The 17,295-nt window shown below is 38.2% G+C and overlaps 1 protein-coding gene across 3 annotated transcripts; it reads left to right on the top strand.

Moving 5' to 3' along the window:
• Nucleotides 1-1,029: 1,029 nt before the first annotated feature.
• LOC111861662 (zinc phosphodiesterase ELAC protein 1) lies at nucleotides 1,030-15,487 on the top strand. 3 transcript variants are annotated; one of them, XM_023846411.2, is made up of 10 exons: nucleotides 1,311-1,390; nucleotides 2,117-2,352; nucleotides 2,832-2,947; nucleotides 3,372-3,524; nucleotides 5,209-5,351; nucleotides 7,263-7,458; nucleotides 8,328-8,425; nucleotides 11,523-11,700; nucleotides 12,761-12,940; nucleotides 14,973-15,487. In XM_023846411.2, exons 2-9 carry the CDS (start codon nucleotides 2,304-2,306, stop codon nucleotides 12,881-12,883), a joined length of 1,056 nt encoding a protein of 351 aa, XP_023702179.1. In that variant the 5' UTR covers nucleotides 1,311-1,390; nucleotides 2,117-2,303; the 3' UTR covers nucleotides 12,884-12,940; nucleotides 14,973-15,487. The 3 variants fall into 3 exon arrangements, with proteins under 3 accessions (XP_023702178.1, XP_023702177.1, XP_023702179.1); XM_023846410.2 differs by lacking the exon at nucleotides 2,117-2,352 and having other exon boundaries at nucleotides 1,030-1,390; nucleotides 14,997-15,487; XM_023846409.2 differs by lacking the exon at nucleotides 2,117-2,352 and having other exon boundaries at nucleotides 1,030-1,390.
• The last annotated feature ends 1,808 nt before the right edge of the window (nucleotides 15,488-17,295 follow it).

The raw sequence follows: 17,295 nt of genomic DNA, 5'->3' as shown, positions 1-17,295 counted from the left end.
AGTAAGGTTCACACTGATAATTGTTTACATGTGGTTGTAGTGGCAACAGGAGGAGTCATCTCTTGTTATTGATGACTCAAAAACCTATAGTATCCATGTTGTAGAATTTTATTGCAGTGGCAGCTCCTCCATCCTTAATTGTCATTTTAAGGCTAAATCATGTTTCACATATATCCACAATTCATTTCCAAGTTAGAGCTTGCTTACATAGGTAAGTTTGTGTCATACAAGCTACTGGTGGTGCTCTTACATCTAAACATCTCCATTTATACGTTGTCAGAACTATAGAGTGGAGTCATGTTCTGCATTCACGTGATGTCAGTAGCTGCACATCATATATTTCATTATGGCTAAAACAACAATCTCACTTGTCTGACGTGCCCCAACTCAGAAAGCAAAGATAATTTGTTAACTTTTAGCCATGAGCTGCATAAGGCTACTTGTGACCTATGGATTAGGCCTTATGGCCTCTGCCAAATCAGAATAAACCGCAGGGATAGGCACAGGATAAGACAATTTATAATACTTGGATGTAACCCAAAAAACTATGTTCTGCGTGGCTTTCAAGTTATGAGCAAAGTTATGAATCTGAATATAGGTATATCTGATGGAAGTTTCCGCACCGTCAGCTTACCTAAACAAGAGTATTCTATGTATGTTGTAATTCACAATGTCCAGTGCATTTGGATAAGGAGGTGTTAGACGTGTTAGACTGATGTAAAAGAAACTGTATGACTTTATTTGTACTGTAGGACTCGGCCTGAAATAGTATACATTTTTACCGATCGTTCTCTCGGCTCTGGCGACCATTTTGTATTCAGTTAGGGGAAGTGTACGTAGAGATGGCAGCAGTAAGGTACGCGTAACGGTACAATTATTTTTCCCAGTTAAATAAAAGTCATGGCGGCCATGTTTCCCGCCAATAACGTTTGAGTTTCACGGAAGTCCTGGGAGAGCAGGATAACACACGGAAAAATCGAGGACATATATCGAAAGTGCGATCGTAGTGTTCGAGCGGTCGAAGAAGTTAATGCAGTAGTTTAAAGTCGGCTGTAGAAGTGTATATGCAGACGACATATGTCGACATATGTATTCTAAGAAAGTAATGTTGCGGAAGTTAGCCGATATAAATTTCAGGAAGTTCGAACGTGAAATAGGCGTAAAAGAGCTGTGGGTTGGAAATGTATAAGTTATGCATTCGCATGTACTTGAACATTTAGTGTAACGTACATCATAGTATTTTGAAGAACTGTTCATGTCGGCAAGTTCAGTATGATTAATTAATGGAGGCAACCTCAAAATAAGACTATGCAGATAATTTGCCTAGGAACAGCGTCGTGCTATCCCACTTCTAGTAGAAGCGTATCATGCACAGCCATTAGATTCGAAGGTACTCCCATTATGAATAAATTCCCACGCCTAATTGTCTGTAAAAAGATAATTTTTCGTACAGCAGTCAGTGTAACTTCAATGCCATAGGATCGCAAATATGTTATTTATGTTTCTATTGGTGTAGGTGCTTTGTAGCCAGAATTTTTAAATATAATTTAAAAACTTCGCCCCAGGCTCCATGATCGTAATATTCAGCACACAGATATTGCTTTGTAAACTTTTATAATCCTACGTATTTTTCTGATGGAAGACACGGATTTCGTCATTTTGCACGACACTCTATATAGAAATTACGCCAGTCTGATTATCATTTTTAAAGGGCAGTATCCATACACGTAACTATACCCAGGAAAATATATCTATGCTGAGTATTAGGAGAATACAGTCAGTGACAAGGGTCCTGGGATAACGTGGTCGGTATAGTGACTGGTAGTGGTGTGGATGACAGAGGGGCCGGAATTCGAGTCCCGGTAAGGTCAAGAATTTTTCATCTCCACTTTTTCCATACTGGCGGGGCCAACCCAGGTTCCTGTCCAAAGGGTACAGTGGGCTCTTTTCCCAAGATTAAAGCTGCAGGGGCGTGAAGCTGACCACTCGCGTCCAGCTAGTGCCGAGGTCAAGAAAGCATGGATCTGTACGCTTTCACACATCTTCATAATGTAGGGCATAATTAGTTAAGCACAGGGACAACTTGTACTGTTGATGACATGAATGTTGCTTATAGGTCACAGTTGCACATAGTTGCACAGTCACCATGCTGCTGACAATAGATAGATTGCACTTGGCATCCAGAAGTGTGATATTCGTACTGAGTTTCATTAAAATAAGCCAATAAGTCCAAAAGTTTTTTATCGCACAGAGTTGATTCTCAGCTGAAGAGTACATTTTTCTGGGATGTGACAGCATGTAATATGGTAGAAGGCACTGACTTTGGGCGAACATACTGCATCCATGTTCAGGGTAAGCCTAGCAAGGTACAAATGATGTTATCTCCCACAAGATAGTTTTCTTCATAATCACTGCTGTGGGAACACCAAATTCATAGAGGTTGACAGTCGTCTGCAGACTTCATATTTTGTATAATGATTCTAGTGTTTTCCAGTCCCAACATAACCGCAGGAGGTCAGATAACCAGACCTAATAGAATTTTTGTGTACATAAGTGAAATATTGTGTGCAGAGAAATTAAATAAGCTGTAACATAGGGCTTTGAAGGGTGCCATCTTGCACCCACATTCATGGCAGAAGTGAAACAAATTATAATGGTTAGGTGTATATATACCATAAGAAATAGATAGGTGTTAATTTAGACAGTGAAATTTGTCTTCCCTTTTTATGAGATCGGTTTGGAGCCATCATTCTATTGTGGGTGATACAGAACTTGAGGCTGCTTATTCTATAAAGTTAAGAAACTGAAGTGAATATGTTTTATTCCAACAGATGGCAGTGTGTGGATATTTGACTGTGGTGAAGGATCACAAGTTCAACTGCAGAAGTCTCCCCTGCGCCCGAGTCGTATTACCAAAGTTTTCATCACGCATTTGCATGGAGATCATGTAAGAATAGCGATATAATGCAGTATTCAATTCACTACACATATATATCTTGTAAATAATTTTATACACTCATTTTTATTTGTGGTGTAAATATTATTATGATTTACTTCTATATGTTTGACATTGNCCATTTGTGCATGGAGGGCTACTCTCTTATGCTCAAAATCCTTTTTCTAGTATCTGCTTAATTTTTATCTAGGTCTTCACTCTGTACATGTGTAATTCTATTGTCTTCTTTTTCTTTGTTATACTGGCTATGAAATGAACATATATTTAATTAGTACAGCCAAACATTAAAATGAAAGTGATTCATGTTACAGACAGCAGTGGAAATTATGTTTGACTCATAAAGATTTGTTGCACCATGGGAATAAATGAGTGACCATTCAGTGAATAATCACTTACTGTGTGTGTTGTTTTACAGTTATTTGGCTTACCAGGACTGATGTGTACTCTAGGGAACATGGTACCTGACAGGAGTGACTTCACCTTGGAAATATATGGACCACAGGGTTTGCGTAAATTTGTCAGAGATACCCTGATCCTTTCAAGATCAGCTCTTACTTATGAATATGTTGTATGTATAATAGTAGTTTTATGGTTTTTTCCACTAAATTAAGACAAACAATATCAATAGATAGACTGCCTTACATATCATACATCTGCTGAACCTAATAGAAGTGACCTGAGAAGTGTAATCTTGTAACTTTCTTGAAATCATAAATAATCACACTAAGAAGTTGAGTATTTGCAGACTTAGTCATAATTTCCCTGTGCCTAGTTTCAGTTCGATTCATTATAACGTTTATAAGGTCCATTTCATGTGCTTTGTTTTCAGGTTTTATAATTGCTTCCTTTACTACCATCACTGATCTCCATGTAAGGTCACCATCCTTTGTATAGCCTGAGATTTGATTTCATTTATAGTATGTAATTTTGTAATTTCATGTCTTTCACTTCCTGGATTTCCTTTTTTAAGTGCAATGTTAAATTTCTTTTTATTCCACTAGTGTGAAGTATGCACTGGTGACAGTTTAGTTCATCAAAATAAAGTATGAAAATAGCTGGTCTGTAACCCTGCAGTTATAAGCTGCAACACACAATACATTAATAGCTCCTTCATTTTAACATGTATATTGCTGCTGCAGTCAGTATAGTGACTAGGCTATGGGCTGGACAACAAGTGAATCATGGTTTGATTCCTGGCAGAGACAGATTTATTGCTCTTCCTCTGTCTCCCCCCTTCTCCTTCCCTTTCCCTTACCCAGTGTCTAGAGTGGCTCTGGGGCTCACACAGGCTTCTGGCCAGTGGGAACTGGGGACATGTTTATGGTGTGGTGCATATTTAAGCACAGGGACTACTTTATGATACATGTTGCTGTCACCATTTCACAGATTTTTCCTGATTTTTGCATGTGTCTGTACATGAAAGGCACTATGGTCTACCCAGTGCCTTTGGAGTCAAACTCAGTGTAGCGAATAAGTCCGATGTAATATTCTCATGACTCCTGATGTAACACTGAAATGGTAACTTCATGAGCTTTAAGGAGAGACCAAGAGTAAACTAGCAGTAATTATCAGAACATGTATACATTGTGGGAATATAAATATAAGGCTTTACTATATCGTAAATCTGCAACTTTTTGGTATTATTCATGTTTGATTCAACACATAATACCTTGCATTTATTAGAGGTTCAGTCAATACAATTCCTATATAAATTGAGTAAATTTATACCATTTTTTTTTTTACTTTACAACATCTGTACTTTGGCCATTTAAAGCCATCATCAGGTAAATCATTTTACATTCACACTATACTTTTTTATATATATTTTTTTCCTACATTGGTCAGTGTTTACATTTTAGGGGAAGGTAATATGTGTTGTTTACAGTAATAACACCAGATGTAGTTCATATGCAAAATTAAAATATATTAAGTTAAAATAAATTAAAGACAATATTTATTGTTATTAATTAATTAATTAAAGTTTCTCTTGTTGAAGTTTTTAAATATTTTTTGTCATGCATAAGTGATCTGTTTTCATATCAAAGTATACTTTTGTAAAGATATTTATTTATTAACATTTTTCGCTACCTGTTATTGTTGAATCACAGTAGAATTTTTCTCATGCAATAAAACTTGTTGCGAGTGGTGTTGTGCCTTGGATGAGTGAGTGTGAGGAACTCAGTATTACTGTTTACTAATAATGCCTTGCAGTTAGTGTTCCCGTCATTATAGATAAATGTTGTGTTGCACAGGTTCATGAACTAATTCCTGTAGCAGAGCAGTATCCTGAAGACTGGAATACATGGCCTGCTGATAACCTTGCAACTGGGAGCCTTCATCCACAGGAAAAACAAGGAAAGGATATCAATGCTACCTGTGATCTCACTTGGAATGTGTTAGTAGTGCAGAAAAATAAAACATTTAATAGCTTATAATCAGCATGCATTTCATTGCTAGTTTGCAGTCATATGCAGCTACTCTGTGATTGCAGATACAATATGTTAAAGAATATAAAGAAATGGTTCCCTCATAATTATGTTTTACTTATAACACACTCCGTGGCTTTAGTCTGCAAGCAAACTATACCAACTGAGTGACTGCTGCTTGCCGGTGAATTTAGTGCCAACTTTAGCGGATAGATGCTGTCACGTGGTCAGTGCAACGAATCCCCGCGGCCGTTAATCTCGGTTTTCTAGACCGGAATGTTTTACTTATAGAGAAGTAAAACTGCAGAAGTTGTAAGTTCCGAAATATACTTTTTAGCCATCAGAGTACTTTTGCTTTTAAAGTATGTAATGAGTATAGAGCAGCTTGTGTAGTGCATTCCTTGGCATTTATTTTTATGATCATCCTGTACTATAGAATTTTGGTATGTGAGCTGATTAAACGTGGGGAATGCTTCCTGCCATCCAGTTCAGAATATTTTGTTATCTTATCAAGAAATGTGAAGATTAAAATACACATATTTATAAATTTTTTCCTAGTTTTATATGGGTGTGATTCTTGGTCTCTCTCATTAACAGTAGAACATAGATTGAGGGTAGAGCTGAGTCCTGAGGAGGATGCTTCGACCCAAGAGGGATAAATAGTAGGAGGCTGGAGAAAAGCATACAGTGAGGAGCTTCGTAACTCATACCTGCTGCTAAATATTAGAATGAAGAAAATCGAGAATTGGATGGGTAGAACGTGTAGCAAGCAAGGGAGGGACAGTTTTGGTAGGAAAACCTGAAGAGCAGAGGCTCCTATGAAGACAGTATGGTCAAGAGGCTAATATTAAATTTCGTCTTAAAGAAATAAGGTGGGAAGGTGGACTGGGTTCATCTGGCTCAGGATAAGGGCCAGTGGCAGGCTGTTGTCAACGTGATAATGAAGCTTCAAGTTCCATAAATTGTTGGGAATTTTGTGCGTTGTTGAGCAGCTGTTGGCTTCTCAATGCTCCATGGAATTAGTCAGTTGATATTTGGGATTGATTTTTAACAAGGATTTTGTTAAAAATCTGAATGGCTACAAACTGTTCAGGGAAGACCTAATTTTGGGAGTTTATTAGTTAATTGTTACAGCAATTGATATTTTGGCAGTGAGAGAGTTCAAACATTATGAAAATGCAAGTCTATATTTGCTTGAATACTGATAAAATTTGGGTGTAGTTGGAATGACATCATTTACTACACATGCAGTCACAGGAGCAAGACACAACACAGAGCACAATACACACACGAAAGTAGAAAGAGTGCTCCGACAGAAGAGGATAGGTGTGACTCGCGTAGTGAGATACGACGTAGGGATGAAGAATCCTGAACAGTTTTAATATTTTTAATATTTGATATTTATCAATATATGTGATAAATATATATTTTAGTTATTTTAATTTGAAGACAGCAAGGCATGCAATGAACTAGTTTATCGTAAATCGAATAAGCACCTGAAGATGGCACTTTTGTGCCGAAACATGTAGTGCGAGAGAGAGGAGTGAGATAGATGAGTGTATGCACTGGAAGACGGTTGAAATAAATCAGGTACTACATTTCCTTTATCAATTTTTATACATTTTTGCTGAAATGGTCTCCAAATTTATTAATACTGGAATTGCCTCTTTAAGTTATAATCATTTTTACACTCCTCCATTCTCTCTTAAGTTTATTGTCACTCTAAATACCATATTTCATAAAATTTTTCACAGAAATAATAAAATAATTGAGTATATAAGTAAATAAACTGAATAAACTGAAGTGTGTTGTTAAAAATGCAGGAACTGAGAATCAATTCTTCATGTAGATCTAATTTTACATTTGTGATTGCGCTGCAGGTTTGATGGGCAGAGTGTCTGTGTGAAGGCAGGTGCTGTAATGCACAGCATCCCCTCATTTGGATTTGTCATCACAGAACAAGATGAACCAGGGAAGCTGGATGCTGATCATCTCAGAGTTCTAGGAGTACCCCCTGGTCCGTTGTATGCGCGTATCAAAAAGGGTGAAGCTGTTACCTTACCATCTGGTAAAACTGTATCCTTGTATGGTTATGTAGGAATAATCCTGAAATGCAGTTAATTTTTTTAAGTTCTACATGTAACCAGTAAGGCCAAACTAAACAATGCATTTGAGTTCCTACATATCTACATTAAAAAAAAAGTAAAGCTATCCCTGTATCAGGCTGTGAAGGCCCATAGGGTTGTGAGATGTTAAGGGTCCCAAATTATCTAGACAGGCGGCTCAAAGATGGTGGTAAGGTTGTCAGCCTTATGTGCTGGCTGCGCTTCACCTCCCAGGAAAATTATTTAATTAATTCCTGGTACTCATTTCTGTTAAAGGCTGAGTGAACCCCAGGACCATGGTGCAGCTGGAATGATTAGGTCAATTGAAAAAATCCAATGACCTCATCGGGACTTGAACCCGCGACCTTCTGGCTTATAGCATAGCCCCTCAACCAACATTATAGACTGAAATAAAATGGAATATTTTATGTCATGTCTGGTTACACTGGAATTACTGGTAGGAGCTCGTAAGACAGTGATCTCCATTCTTAATGCTGGATGCAGCATAAGTGATCAGTGCAAGCATATCAGCTGCTTTGTGAACTTTCTCACTGTGGAGCAGAAGTACAGACATTCTTGGTACTTTATTCTGGTAAATGCTACAAATATTGAATATTGTGTTTTTGGACAGTATCCATCGTTTTGCTTTATCTAAAAACAGTCCTGTTTATTTTTCAAAACGCAACGTTTTGGAGACTGGATTCTGTCTCCGGAGACAGAATCTACTAGAACTTTTCTTGCTGTCACCTTCTCATGAAGGACTTTGTTTTGTGGAGTTAGTTATTTATATTAAGTATTTCACTGATATGAACAATATACATTATCTTAACAAAACTTCAGCTGGACCCATTGGATGTGTTGGGCCCTCCTAAACGTGGAAGAAGAGTTACTATTCTTGGTGATACGTCTGACTCATTTAAAATGGTTGATTTAGCTCAGTGAGTAACTTTTTTATGTTATAACTTCAGTTGCTGTTGCTGTTTATGAGGTTCTGATTTTGTTCCCTTGTGCAGAAGTCATCTTTAATAAGGGTAAGATTATTATATCAGTTGTGTATTTTTAGTTATAAGCTGAAAAATGTAATTATTTGAGTCTTTGATCTTGATTAAAGAGCTGTATGAGCTATTCAGTGCTGCTTTATGTTATAATCTGTTATATCTATCTATTATAATTAGTATTTTTTGGATTTTATCCATATGGTGTATGTCTGTAACATACATCTTATGTGTGTTCAGTTAGTAATACTCAACTTGTTTTAGCCATTCAATTAAAAGTGTTTTTGGGTGAACTGATAAAGTCTTCAGTTTGGATTTATTGTTATTTTGAGCTTATAACAAGTTGGTGTCATAAATGGAATGACGTCATAATGTTAGTCCAGTTTTATTGATGTAGACTTTCTCATAAGATGTTATAAAGTCTGCATGAGACATGAATAAGTTTATTTGTACATAGCTACTCCTCAATATAGTCATTGCCAGAATTGAGGCACTTATATTAGGGAATAAGTTTGTGTGTGCCTGTGTGAAAGAAGTCTGCTGCCTGTGAGTTCAGCCACTTTCTGACACCTTATTAGCTCATTACTGTTGAAGCGCTGTGATCCCAACCAGTTCTTCAGATAGGTGAACAGATGGTAGTTGCTCAGAGCGAGATGAGGTCTGTAAGGAGGATGGTCAAACAACTCCCAGTTGAAATGTTCCATCAGTGTTCAAATGCAAGTAGCAGTACTCGTGTGTGGACTCGCATTGTCATGGAGGAGCACTACGCCAGATGTCAACATTCCACGCCTTTTCTCTTCAGTCATCCTGAGCAGTTTTCTAGTGTTTGCAACACATTTCTGATTGTGGTCACTTGTTGCATGCATTCCACCATCAGCACTCCTTTCCTGTCTACCAGAAAGCAGTTGCCATCAGCTTTCTAGTAGACAACATTTGTTTGAACATTTTCTGCTTTGACTGATCTTTGGTTTCATCATTCACAAATGAAACCTTGGTAAAATCCCTGTAAAAAGTGAAGGCCAATGTAGTTCTCTGCGTTTTGTGTACTCATGAGAATTTTCAGAACCTATCTTGCAAAATACTTGTGATAGCTTAGCCAGACTGTGATAACCTTGTAGAGAACAGTGTGTGTGAAGTTTGTGGAAGTTCACACAAAAATTCTGATACTGTGAAGCACCGTTTTTCACGTCACTCACTACAGATGGCCAACTACTTCGCTCTTTGTCACAAACGTCTGTTTGCCCGTCTGTGACCATTTTACACCATTGCCTTACAGTTCCTTCACTCATTGTTTTTAGCACAAAGAAAACAGATGAGTGCATGAATTTTGCAGGCCGTGGGATTATCAATCACAGGACACATCGTAAGTCACTCTGTAGAGACAAGAACAATCACTAGGTGACTGGTAATATGACGGTTTACAAGGCAGTGAGTTATGTGACACAACCTTGCAAGGCAGAGCTCTCCCTTGCTCGTATGTTAGTTGCCCAAAATAAACTGATGTTACTTTCCAAATGGCCCTTGTACCCTAATATATTGTAACATGTTTCATTACCGAATACGCCGTAGAGATTGTTAATTGGTTTATTTAACAACCTAAAAATCTCGGCTACAATTAATTATCACACAGTTGCGGGGTTTCACGATTTATAACCCTATTCGCAAATCAAATCACTCTGTCGTCAGTAGACTACACGTTTCACAGTACGGGAGCTATACAAGTGTCACTGTGTTACACACTCCCAATTAATTCTTGGTTATCACAAACTATCACTAATTCTCACACACACGTCCGTAACTCGTAACTTGTGAACTGAGAACTTTGTTGATCACACACTCTGACTCGTAGGCTTGCTCGGAACTGACTCAGAACTAACTTGTAGGTGGCTGCCTTGAGAACTAACTGTGAATAACCTTCACTGCTCCTTATGTAGCCTCGTTCCGGACAACACAGAATATGGCCATGTAATAGGCACCATTGTTGTCTGGTGCCGTGTTGCTAGCAACGCTGTCCGGAGTTGTTTACTGCTGCCTAGCAATCACGGTATCCCTTGGTGATGTCACCGCTGTTGACTCGCGTTGCATAGCTACCAGGATGCTGGGACTCGGCTAACTTCGGCTCACTTCGGCTCCGCTTGGCGCGTCAGCTCCGGGGGGGGGGGCGTCCAGCTAGCGCGACATGTCACAATATTATGGATCTTAGAGAAGAAGGCTATGAAGATGTGAATTTTGTAATGAACCTCTTTGTTCTGTAAAAATACGGAGTTTCCTGAATAATATGATCTTATGAGTAGTAGCACTATGTTTTTTTGGGGCGGGGATTCTGAAATTTCAGAGGAAGATATGTCTTCCATTTTCAGGGTTAAGGAGTAAGCCAAGCAAGAATGAAGCACGAAGCAGGCCGCAAACAGAACCCTGCTATGTCAGTTATTTTTCTTGTCAGTTCTACTGATTTCTTTCTCTTTGACCTTGAAGATGGAGGTGCTGCATTGCTCTGAAATTGTGGGCACTTACCAAACTGCCTGCCATTACAGCTGGGAAGATTATACACTTCATAGTCACATTAGAACTTGAGATCTAGCAGGGATTTTCATGACCGTGATCTGTCGGCTGCCTGAAGAAGACACATAGCCATTGAGTTGGTTTATGTTTCTATTAGTGTTGAGCCTTTTATCTGTTAGTGGGTCCACCTCTGACATGAGACTGAGCCATATTTGGGTTGCATGAATTGTCAGTACCACTGTTTAGAATTGTTTGGTTTTAAGTTTGGCTAATTTTTTGTTTTTGATTTGACTATTCTATGAGATGTTTACTTATAACTGTAGCAGATTTATGTCAAGCCTAATCATATGTCAGTCAGTCATGTAAATTAAAATAGAAAGCATTTGCTTTTAGTGGAGCTGTGTTTTACCAGCACACTCCAGAGTTAGGATGAATGGACAGCTGTACTCAAGTGTCCCATTGTCAGTTCTTAGAATTGCATTTTCTGTAGACTGACAACAGTTTAACCATGGATGTTTCTGCGAAACGTTTCCTGCAGGTCCAGTGATGTTGTATTGCATGAGGCAACACTAGAGAACTGTATGGAGGAGAAAGCTATTGACATGGGTCATTCAACCCCAAAAATGGCTGCTCAGTATGCTGAAAGAATTGGTGCACGAGTTCTTATCCTATGTCACTTCAGTCAGCGTTATAAGACAGTACCAGTGAATGATACTGTGAGTATTGTGTAAAATAATGCAAAAACATAGCTGTAACTTGACAGAAACTATCCAAAACATTGTAAAAGGCCCACAGCTAAATACTGCAGAACTAGAAATATATAAGCATGAAAACAGTGACAAATTTCTTTATAAGCAGATATCTGTAAAGGTCATTTAGTATTTAAAATTACCAACAAAACCATGATTTCTTACATGCTGTACACATGCAGTGATGATGTGGGACTTAAGCAAGAGTGTTTGCTGTCTGATTCAGATTGGTTTTTGTGTGGCTAACCCTTTGACCCTGGAAATTAGGTACTACAGTGTTGTATCCCAGGAGATAGAACTCTTCAAGATCAAATATAAATCACTCCGTCCAATGTGACCTGTAAGTTTTTTACTACATGAAAACTTAACACCCTTACATGTTTCGGTCTCTGTGGACCATCTTCAGAGGGCAAACATCACTACAAATAGGAAACCACCATCACATAAGTTGTTTAGACATAAAGTACGTACGCTTATATGCTACAATACATAGTACACAAAATAGAACATTTCACAAACACAGCAATTTCCTGGGAATGTAAAGTTTTTTATAAAATTGTATAAAATTTCTTGATGCTAATTAATTTTTTTTTATTGTCAATAATTAAAATTCGTAAACCATGCAGGCTCGTGTTCGTCCTCCCATCGTCCTTCTTATATGGGGCAGATAATGTGCCACCTGGCTATCTTGATGTGGAGGTTCTTTATATCGTCCAGGCTTTGCTCGTGGCTGCTGTGCTGTTTTCACTGTGAAAACAGCACAGCACTTACAGGTCACATTGGACGGAGTGATTTATATTTGTAATTGTTAGTGTGACGGACTAGAATGAAACAAATCAAACTCTTCAAGATGTTTACTGGTTCCTAATTTTAAATGTATTCCAGAATCAGGATGTGTGGATTGGTTTTTATTTGTGATTATAGAAATATGAGAGGCAAAGGATTGAATGCATTTTCCAGATATTTGGCAAATAAAAACAGGCTGGAATCAAGCATAATATTGCACATATTGATTTTAATGTTGCAGGACTTGTGTGTGGATGTACTACTTAAGGAAGCTCAACAAGAGCTGACTGTACGAGGCTGTCCCTGTACAGTGATTCTTGCAGAAGACTTGATGGAGTTCACTGTTCCCAGGCCTAGCAGCTAACAATATTTATAGATCAATGAGTGTTAAAGTGGAATGTTTTTCCAGCCGATAGTTGAGGTAAGGCCTGGAAGGTTCCCAGTGTGCTCTACTTCAGAATACAGTGCAGATACCTATTAACACATAAATTCTCAGGCATTGAAATATTCCTGTAGACATGCACATCAGTCAGGCATTGGTAATCAAACATTACCACAAATGAAGTCGATTGGAAACACAGATGCTCATGTCTGTTGTATACAGAGAAATTCATGAATATTTCATGCATCTTTGCAACTTGTATTATGCTACATTTGGTTGACATTTTAAGAAAGACACAATATTTTGGAAACTGGGCTACTGTTTTGAGCCATTTTTGGCACTGAGAGAGTATGTTTTCCTGGATCATTGCTGCTGCTGTTTGCAGGAAATGTGTGAACTGTACTATGATATGTGATATCTGTGTCATAATAATGTTGTTACTCTGGATGAGTGAAGTTGGCCAGCTACCAGCTGTTGCCCTCTGATGTAGGTTATGTCTGCTCAGTATAAAATGTACTGCACAATTTTTACCAAGACAAAAAACACATGTATTTGGAAAAACTCTTCTTCTTGTTACTGCAGGATGACAGTGCTAATTTCTCTTGTTAGTAAGAGAATTGTAGTTAATATGTTCGTGTTTCATGAAAACAGGTGGAGACATTCAGTACTGTGGAAGGTTTGTTGCATGATATAAAATAAACCTGTTGCTTCACATAGACATATCAAAACTTAAACTTTCAATCTGTATGGAAACAAGGCAAATTTTTGTAGGGGAATATCCTCTGTTTCTCAGATACAATAGTTTTACTATAAACTGGTGGAAAACTGATAATATAATTGTATCTATTTGATAGAAAATTTGTTAAAATACAGTTTAAAAATTTAATTTTTCTGTGTGGTGTGATGAAAAGGTGTTCCAGGTTTGGATGAATTTCATTACCGTATCTATCTTGAGTGCTTTTCTTCTTTTTTTTTTTCTGGGATAAAGAGGTTGAGGTACTCAGAAGCAAGATTGACATCCTGAAGCACATTTTCAGCATACTTTCCTTCCTTAAAGAGAAAAGAGACCCATTCTTTATACCATTGCATACCATCAGGAGAGAACACTGCTTTTCTTTACCTTGAAACATAAGTTCTCAAACAGAAGAATTCATGGCCTGTCTGAAAATTGTCTTAATACCAGGTATTTATGTCATGAAGCAGGCATACAGCAACCGTACCCCTTTTAGTCTGTAAGATATGTTATAGTCACAGTTCAACTTTGAAGACTTTACTAGGAAGTGTTTTTAAGGTTTAGTCTAGTTTTTTTGTCTGGATTGCCATTATGTTATATTTTTTCCTCGTGAAAGGACTGAAGGTCACTTCATAATACTGCCACAGGAAACAAAATATAATCTTATTCATTTTGAATTAAAACAAAGTAATAGATCTTTTCTAACTTACTGTGCACTAAGAACATATTTTGGTCTGCATTTTGTGATTATGCAGCTGATATCTGTTATAAATCTGGTAACACATGTGTGATTGATTCTTGGATTTCTTTTTCCATGGGCTCTTCAATGATGCTGTTTCAATGACAAGACTATGTAAAGTCAGGTGGCAGGTTGACAAATGTGTGATGAATTTGAAGAGACATTGATGGAAGGGGTCATGACTTAATCGTAATACTATCCTGGCATTTGCTTGGGTAAACTGGGGAAAGCAACAAACAATTTCAGTCAGGGTAGCTGGTGTTCTGGCCTAGACTGGAACTAACCACCTCCCAAGTACAAGCCTGGAATGTTACTTTTAGTAGAGCCTTTTCAGTTTTAAATTTTTTAGTGATGATGTTTCAGCTTGTAGATTGTTAAATGCAGTAGGAAGATAGTCTTGATAGATGTACAGGTAAGTATTTGGAAGAGATGATCCTGATATTTGCTGGAGATACCAAGGATGACCATAGAAAACCATACCCATAATAGTCAGTAGCCAGACAAATTCAAACCAGTACTTCTAAAGTACAAGTCTAGAGTGTTGATATTATATACTGTTGTTCATGTGGTGCAGTGAACTTGAGTCCCTTGGTGCTTAGCTTGCAGATGTGTTCATTGTGCAGCACCAGATGATAGAGGAAAGAATGGAGCATTGGTGGAATAATACTGCACAAGGGAGACACCAGAGTACCAGGAGAAGATGCTGCTGCAGGACCAGTTTTGCAACCATAACCTACTCTGGGATTGAACTCAGACCTCCTTGATGTGAAGCTGGTGACTCACTGCCTGAGCTTTGGCATAGCCTAGTCTAGAGTTGCTCTACACTAATCTGTTTGGACTTGGAATTAGGTTTATCAGCTCATGTAAAATACAAAAAATAAATTTTGGACAAGTACATAATTTTCCATTCATTCCAGCATTAATCGTGTGTGAGATACAAACACTGGTTATTAACCCTTTCAGGACAAACCCCGTATACTTGTGTCTATTTAGCATGCCCATGGGACCAACCCCATTATACTTGTTTCCAGTTTTTCTGTGTGTGTTCACACAAGCACATACTTCACGTTACATGTTCTTTCAGGCCGCACCATAGCTCAAGCGGTTAGTCGCTGGTTTCTCACCGCTGTGGCCCGGGTTCGATCCCGGGTCTGGTCAAGTGGGAGTTGTGGTGGACAAAGTGGTGCTGGGGCGGGTTTTCTCCGAGTACTTTGGTTTCCCCTGCCAATCTTAATTCCACCAATTGCTCCACAGTCACCCTCACCTATCATCTGGGGCTGGTACAATAGGCCAGAAGTGGCCGCAGTACAAGGGAGTTAGTCCCACCCCACTAGCAATAAAAAAATGATACATGTTCTTTGAGTATCTGAATGTTTGTACCTTTTTGAAGAATGTAAGTTGAAATGGTAGTAAACCTTGCCAGCCAAGTCCAGAGAATAAGAAAAGTAGCAGTGGTTTAGGTGTACCATGAAGAAATCTGGTCAGGAGGATGTGTAAGTTCTTGAAAAATTTGGAGGTTGAAAAGCTAAAACTAAAATCTGAAATAATCATATTTTCATGGTACAAGGGTTTTGAAATTACATTACTGTGGAGATTCTAGCATCCATTATTTGGTTTTAGGTTCTTATGGCAGTGACTGGGAGTACTATTTTTGTTGGCTGTAGTCTGGTAGAAGTTTACTGACGTTTCAGAGAAATGTACAGATTACAGATGCGGCATGCTTGTTGCATGCACAATTTACTCTTTGGGCTTGAAAATGGAGGTAGCACATTGCCCTGAAATGTTATTAAAGTTCTATTGGGCTATATGATGTCACATCCCAGAAGATAGTACTTTTGTGTGTACTTATTGTGTTCTTGGCATTCTTCATGAAGTGCGTGCATATAGGCTTGGTCTATATCACTGTGTTTGAAATGAAGAACTAAATGAATTTTCACGAAATTGGATATTGGAAAATTTTATGAGAAAGTGCCGAATTGGTCATTTTTTTTATCTGACATGTTAGTTAGTTAGTTAGTTAGTTATTAGAGAAGGTGGGTTTCCCCATGCGCTTAGACCTATATTGGTCCATTGTGCTTCCCTCTATGATTTCTACCAGTCTCTATATCCTACCGGTACTGGTGCTTACCATCAGTCCCGCCCAGCCAGCGAGACCAGCTCTACTAGCTGAGAGGTATCTATAATGCTTTCCCCATCTACCAGAGGTATTAGAGACTGCTGTTGGGTGGGAAACGCCCGTAATTTGGCTCAGTGACCTCTTTAGGAGATATGAGGTTCTTTTACATGCTGTAAAGCTACGACACGCGACCTACGGCTTAAAGTCTCTCCCGGAGGACTTGTTCTCTGAATTTTTCTGCCCTTAAAAATTCGACGACCTTCGCCAGGTATTTGAACCCACGTACTACGAGTCATGAGGTGGGAACGTTACCTCTAGACTACGGAGGCAGCTATCTGACATGTTTAGTGATTACTTTACATGAAGACCTACGTGAATTTCTGTCTTTCTGTGCATAAATATTCATTGGACAGAAATATGTGGAACATGAGCTGTAGGAGAAAGAGACTTTGGGGTGTCTTAAAACTAGATTTGCCTTGTTATTTTAATGTACAATTCTAGTACATTTTGAATGTAAGCAGTTTTTATGTATGTTGTGACCAGCTTCAAGTAAGGTGCAAAGAATGCATTTTAAAACTGTGTATTCTGTTATGAATTGCATTTTTCCAGTCATCTTATTGTCAAGTTCTGGCATAATTTGTAAATTATACTTTTCCAGCACACACGCCTTAGTTGTAGGAATCTTTTGTTGTTATTGTCATGTTTAGTTAATGGGTATTTATAGTCTGAAAGTGAAATGCAGTTTAGCTTTTAGGTTTGCTTGTTACTCATGCACAGATGGGCATATGACCGAAAGTGGAGTCATA

Source organism: Cryptotermes secundus, unplaced genomic scaffold (genome assembly GCF_002891405.2).
Source record: "Cryptotermes secundus unplaced genomic scaffold, Csec_1.0 scaffold43, whole genome shotgun sequence".
NCBI classification, from domain to species: Eukaryota; Metazoa; Arthropoda; class Insecta; order Blattodea; family Kalotermitidae; genus Cryptotermes; species Cryptotermes secundus.
Note: the sequence above shows the minus strand (reverse complement) of the source record. Positions and strands in the feature narration are given on the sequence as shown.

Bases quoted from the DNA above. Each gene is read 5' to 3' on its own strand.
- LOC111861662 (XM_023846410.2), top strand. From the start codon at position 1,309: ATGCAGATAATTTGCCTAGGAACAGCGTCGTGCTATCCCACTTCTAGT. The intron at 8,426-11,522 runs GTGAGTAACTTT...CGTTTCCTGCAG, and splicing joins AAAATGGTTGATTTAGCTCA to GTCCAGTGATGTTGTATTGC. The intron at 11,701-12,760 runs GTGAGTATTGTG...TTAATGTTGCAG, and splicing joins CAGTACCAGTGAATGATACT to GACTTGTGTGTGGATGTACT.